The sequence below is a fragment of the Zophobas morio genome, unplaced genomic scaffold (assembly GCF_036711695.1).
Source record: "Zophobas morio isolate AGI-343-1 ecotype UQ-CSIRO unplaced genomic scaffold, CSIRO_AGI_Zmor_V1 ptg000030l, whole genome shotgun sequence".
Taxonomy (NCBI): Eukaryota; Metazoa; Arthropoda; class Insecta; order Coleoptera; family Tenebrionidae; genus Zophobas; species Zophobas morio.
In genome coordinates, this window is record NW_026972135.1 from 11,790,081 (window position 1) to 11,796,576 (window position 6,496).

The following is a 6,496-nucleotide window of genomic DNA, read 5'->3' on the forward strand; positions in this document are numbered from 1 at the left end:
CCTTCAATTCTTCTAACTTTCGGTAACCCTTTAAGCCGTATAGTTAAAGAGTTACCGAAAGAAGAGTTTATTCACCATGCAAAAATTTTAACACCACTTTCTTGTTAGCACTATATTCGAGAATACGTGTTTTTTACGCTCTAAAATTTTTTAATGCCGATGCATGTGTCCGCAATTCTTTTTAGAGGAAATTGTGAAATGTTAAGCATTTGTAATAATCATAAATCATTTTGTGTAAGGCAAATAAGTATTTTGTTCGTTTTTTCTTCACTTAGAACCTCATCCCTTGCATCATCGCTGTAATTTTTCTCTGACCGCCGTGCTTTTAAATTCAAAGCTTGCGAACCAATTTTGGTAGAGCGTGCGTAGTAGCGTGAATACCGCTTGAAATCTCGGGACACCGACTTCAAAGTGCCGACAGCTGAGTGAACTATCTGGTATCCGTAATCTGTGTTATTAGTGTCGTCATTCTGCAACCAGTAATACACGGAAGTACCAAACCACAATGCGCTAAGCAATTTTAGGTTTAGATTTTTTTAAATATTATTGATTTGGGTAACGCATTAATAATATGTACAGCCTTAGTTAACAATCGCATTGATTGATCACCCCATCAACGATGGTTTTTTTCTGAATGTGTATTATTATTTAGTTGAGTATATTCTATCGTTCAATGCCTTCACATCGTTCAGTGCATTCACATCGTTCACTTGGCAACTTGAAAACGATTGGATAATATATTGATAACTGTTAACACCACGTGTTAACTGTCAAATCATTATGTCCCAAACGGTAAGAATTTTTTTTTTAATTTGTGGCCCGCCAATATTATGTTTGCTGCGAAATTAAGGTTATGTGGACTTAACCTTAATTTTCTAGCAATAAGTATTTATTACCCGAAAAGTAACGAACAAATTATACTTTACTAATACCGTAAATTGTACTTAATCCACAGCTATTTTTCACATTATCCATACAAGTGTCCCAAAGTTTAACATTTAATTGTATATAATTGGATGCAAAACACAACGTATGCTCAACATTAAGAAAAATTTTATATTTTTGACTCTCCCAGAAACTTTATGATGTTTTAAAAAAAAACAAATAACTGAGTTGCAACTATGTTTATGGCCTATAATAATGAATAAAATAAAACAGTTAGCAATTGGTACTAAAGCATTATGTTTATGCATAGTTGAATTTTTTTATTTACCACACTACATTTCCATTACTAAACACTTATTTAATGGGAGACATGTATGCAAATGAAGTAGAAGTAGTGATACTAAGCTATCGATCGATCATAAACCTTCGGGATAATTTGAAATAATTTTTAAGTCATTTATCAATCAAAATAGTTTCAGTATTTAAATTTTATATTAGTGCGTTTATTTTAGAGCTGGAACAAAAAGTTACTTAACGCAGTAGAAAACGGGGAATTACATGAAATTGAAAAGTGTATAGAAAATGGGGCAGATTTAAACCATCTTGATGGAAGCGGTGACACACTATTGTCGAATGCTGCTTACTATGGCCCGCTTAACATTGTCCAGTACTTCGTCCTTTTGGGTGCGGACCTAAACAAGATAACTATATCAAACCGGAAAACACCCTTATCATGGGCATTGCATCACGGTCACGTAGACATTGCTACATATTTAGCACATAGAGGTGCCCAGTTAACAATTCTTGATCATAATCCACTTATATGTGCTGTAATAACTGGGCAAACAGAAGCTGTCCAATACTTACTACAGTCGAAAGTAGAGATTAACAACTCTAAAGAATCGGGTTTAACAGCACTCAACTGGGCTGCTCTGTTAGGATATTTAGACATAGTGAAACTATTGGTAGAAGCAGGAGCTGATATTAATTATGTTAACAAGAAAAATAAAACATCTATAACCTACGCTTTAGAGGCAGATAATTTAGATGTTGTAGAATATTTAATCGCAAAAGGTTGTCAAGTACCCTGGCCCGAGGAAAGTGAAGAATCACGAAGAATTAAAACGCTACTCAGTTCATTAAATATTATACATCAGTTAATTAGCCTCGACTCGGATCTTGATGACTCAAATAGTCCAACAGCAAGATGCTTATCAAGCGCTATTAAAAGTGAAGACTTTGCTACCCTAAAATATCTTAGTGGAAAAGGTGTGAATGTTAGTAAAGCATCCTTGTTAGAGGCAGTACGTACTGGAAATCTTGAAATCACAGAATTCTTACTATCCAAAGGGTGTAAAGTTAATCAAATCGATTCCGATGGTAACACTCCTCTAACAAACGCAGTCAAGTCTAAAAATATTAACATGGTCAGAGTTCTCGTAAACGCAGGTTCGGATGTTTGTAAAGTTGGGCAGAGCGGTAGAACGCCGCTGTCAGTGGCTGCGGAATTGCAGAACTTGGATTTAGTTAAATTGTTGCTAGATAAGGGCGCATCTCCTACAATTCAGACTGTATTTATTGAGGCTATTCAAGCCGGAAATAGACAAATCGTTGAATACCTACAACAGAAAGGGGCTTCGGTCAACTTTATGTATGAAGATGGAGGCACACCTTTAACCAAAGCAATACAAACAGGCCATTTAAAAATTGCTGAATTTTTATATGAGGAAGGTGCTAACCCGGAAGTGATTATTAATGACGTAACAAATTTGCATTTAATGAACTATGTCACAAATGGTAACATTGATATGGTGAATTTTTTGGTTGAGTTAGGTGTTAAATTAGAAGTAGTAGGCGCAGATGGTTCCACGCCTCTTACTAAAGCGATAAAGATTGAGAATTTTCAGTTGGTTAAATATTTTATAGAAAAAGGAGCCAATGTTAATGGCGTCGACGGCAACAATAAGACTCCTTTGGCTGTAGCTGCGGAAAATTGTTATTTCTCTATTGTGAAGTTTTTGATAGAATTTGGAGCAAATATAGAACTTGCCAAATCAGAATTAACGGCATATTGTAGTTGGAATAAGGACCTTGCTATTTACCTAAAAGTGATGAACAAAGAAATTTCCAACACTGTAAATGGTACGTATGTTTCGTTAAGGGACTTTGTTGACACATTGGTTGTGATAGTTTTAGGATCTGGTCACGATGGAAGTGATTTGTTAGAAACCAAAGTGGAAGAAGAAAAATGAAAACAGGCGCTGTCGATAAACTAGCACATTGTGTACCATTTATTCTGCCTCGGAATAAAAAAATTTAAATCGCTTTCAGTTTGATGAATGCTTAATTTAATGTGTCGCATTAATTTCACAACAAACCGTACATTTGTAATATAAATTTATATTCTTGTTTTAAAAGGACGAGAAAGTTTTGTAGCTGAGAAAATACACTTCCTCAGACGTCAGTTATTTCGTACCTTTTCCTTCCTCCATAGTGCTAGGAACCTTTTTTTTTTGACAACCTTTTGATAACATTAATAAAGATGTTAATCATAGACTTTTTATATACGAGTGTTTTGAAATACATAAAAGTTTTTCGAGATAAAAATCATTAAAATTTTAGTAATGTTTTTTTACTTTGATTTAAATGTCATTGTCAATGTCCATTTTAAGTATTTTTCTTGCACTCTCTCTATTTTTTCATATTCCCTCCATCCCCAAATCTTAGCTCCGTACATAAATACACTTTTGATCAAACTATCAAACATCATCATTCTTCTCTTATAATCAAGTCCAAATTTTCTCTCTCCTATTCCCCATACTATTCCTATCACTTTGTTCGCTTTTCGGACCATTTCTTGAATATGCCCTCTATATGAGTTATTGCTCTTTAATGTATAGTCTAAGTACTGGAATTCTTTCACCTGTTCAATCTTCTTCCCATTCCACCCCCACGCTTCCTTCTCATTTCTTACTTTCTTCACAAACACCACCATTTTTGTTTTTTCCACATTCACTTCCAATTCCTTTTTTTGTACGTACTTCTCGAAACTTTTAATCATTGTTTTCGTTTATTCTCTTTTCTTTGCCTCAATCACCAAATCATCTGCGTACGCCAACGACCACACTTTCTCTTAGCCCACTACCACCCCTCCTGTCTGTGCTTTTCTGTACTCTATATTATCTATATCTCCTAGATAAGCTGCAAACAATGGCATCTCTGTCTCACTCCTCTATTTGTATAAAAACTCTCGCTCTATATTCCATTCACTCCCACCTTACTCTTTGTTCATATAGATATTTCTTCCATTTTCGTTACCAGGTACGCATCTACTCCCTTTCTCCTCAAAAATTCCCACATTTTCTCTCTATTCACGCTGTCAAACGCTGCTTTTAAATCTATGAACAATGCGTACATTCGTCCACCCTCTTTCCTCATTTCTCTTCCCACTAAATGCCCCAGGATGTACACATTGTCCAGAGTACCTCTTCCTTTCCTAAACCCTGCCTGACCGTCTGGTAACATACCCCTTGCTTCCATCTCCTTTCGTAACCTTTCATCCAGTATTATTGGGTATATCTTGTACGCCGTATTGAGCAAGGTAATCCCTCGGTAGTTCTTCACATCACTTTTTTGCCCCTTTTTAAATAATGGGATTATTATACCTTCTCTCCACTACCGGGGAAACCCTTTTCCCTTCCAAACTCCATCTACCACTTCCCATATCCTTTCTTTCAGTCCTTCTGTCCCGAACATCCACGCTTCGTTCTGGATTCCACCCCCTCCTGGTGCCTTTCCACTTTTCAGGCTTTCAATCTGTCTTCCTATTTCATCTTCTGTTATTTCCGAACCTCCCCACATTTCTTCCGTCGTTGTGCTTCCTTTATTTATTTTGCAGCATTTTTCCTCGCAACCTCCCAATGATTCCATAAAGTGTCTGTTCCATTCCTGTATTTTGATTTTCCTACTGACTGCAGTCTTCCTTCTCCGTTCCTTGTTTATATATCTCCATAGTTCTTCTTCTGTTTTCAGGGAGTTTATTGTCTTCTTTTCTTCTTCCCGTTTTTTCTTCACATTTTCTCCTATAATTCTCTCTTGTTTTTAAGTACTCTTCTTTCCTTCCCCTGTTATTCTTCCATTTTCTTCATTTTTCCCTTGCTTTTCTCTTCATCTCACTACATTCTCCGTTCCATCCATTATTCATTCCTCCCTTGTCATATGTATATCTTTCTTTTTTCCGTAGCTTCCTCAATTAAGTTGATCAGTTCTGCTATCATAGCTTCGATATCTTCTTTTACTTCGAATTTCTTTTTTTCTAATCTACTTCTGCATCTTTGAATTCCCTCTTCATCTCATATTCTTTTTTCTATTTATTTTCTTCCGTTTCTTCTCTCTTGTTTTTTGTACTCTCGCACTTTTTCTTTGATTTTTATTTCTAGTGGCATGTGGTCTGATTCTACCCTTCCCCCCGCTTTGAAACTCTCTATTTCTTCCCACGCCTCTTCGTTGACAATCCCATAGTCTACAATTGATTTTCCCCTAGCCCCTACGTACATCCATTCTCCTTCTTTATCCCCTTCCTTTTTTCCATTCAAAATTTCCCATCCCATTTCTTCTATTGTCTCCCACAATATTTCCCTTCTTTGTTTTGCTTTGTCTTTTGATACTCTTTTCTCTCCCTTTTCTTTATCTATTATTCTTGTTCCCTTATCGCCCAGTGTTGCGTTAAAATCCCCTCCTAGAACTAAGTATTTTTTCATCTCCTTTTTCGTTTGTTTCCTTTTCAATGTTTATCTTGGTTTCCTCCATTTTCTTGCTATAAACGATTATTATTTCCCATCGATTATTATCCAGCTGTATTAGGTACTTCATTAGTCCGTTTTTATTATTACTTCCCTTTTCCAATTCTTGCATTTCTTTTCGAATTCCCAATACTATTCCCCCGCTTGCTCTCCCCTTTTTTTTTCCTGTGTCGCCCCTTGACCCTCCCACACATATTCTTGTGGTAGTGTCTCTTCAAATTTCTCCCATGTCTCTACTAGCCCCACCGCATCGAATTTTCCCACGTAGTCCCAGAACTCCTTTTCCTTTTTTCGCAACCCTTGGACATTCCAAAACAGTACCTTCACCCCTTTTTCTCCTAATTTTGTAGACAAACGTTTCATAACATTAATGAAGATTTTAATCATAGACTGTTTATATACGGGGTGTTTTTGCAATACATACCTGTACAAAAAAACTGGGCAACTGATCTTGATGAATATGCTCCAAAAATAACAAAAAAGTTAAAAAAAATCTCGTTTTCGAGATAAAAGTCATTGAAATTTTACTCAATTTTTTTAACTTTGTATTATTAACTGTGTGCCCAAGATAACGTATCAGAATTGTCAGAGGAGTTGGAAATTGACGCAAGGCTTCAAATGTGGTTTCAACAAGATAGAGGCCAACCCTATTTTCATCGCATTGTGCGTAACTATCTTAACGATAGGTTTGAAGATTGGTAGAGACGCAGAACATCTATGTCTCCCTTCTAGCCCTAACGTGACACTATATTTTCTGAGGATTGTGAAGGTAAAAGTTTATGAGATCCTTATCGAAAATTTGAATGACA

At 36.0% G+C, this 6,496-nt stretch overlaps 2 protein-coding genes across 2 annotated transcripts; one reads left to right on the forward strand and one right to left on the reverse strand.

The window, feature by feature from the left end:
- Positions 1-246: 246 nt before the first annotated feature.
- LOC135139076 (putative ankyrin repeat protein RF_0381) lies at positions 247-3,470 on the forward strand. Its single transcript, XM_064069163.1, has 3 exons — positions 247-792; positions 1,398-3,027; positions 3,076-3,470. The coding sequence occupies exons 1-3, from the start codon at positions 781-783 to the stop codon at positions 3,135-3,137; spliced, it is 1,704 nt and encodes a 567-aa protein (XP_063925233.1). The 5' UTR covers positions 247-780; the 3' UTR covers positions 3,138-3,470.
- Positions 3,471-4,173: 703 nt separating this feature from the next.
- LOC135138568 (uncharacterized) lies at positions 4,174-4,746 on the reverse strand. Its single transcript, XM_064068549.1, has 3 exons — positions 4,600-4,746; positions 4,413-4,524; positions 4,174-4,334 (listed from the first exon to the last, which is right to left on the reverse strand). The coding sequence occupies exons 1-3, from the start codon at positions 4,744-4,746 to the stop codon at positions 4,174-4,176; spliced, it is 420 nt and encodes a 139-aa protein (XP_063924619.1).
- Between the last annotated feature and the right edge of the window lie 1,750 nt (positions 4,747-6,496).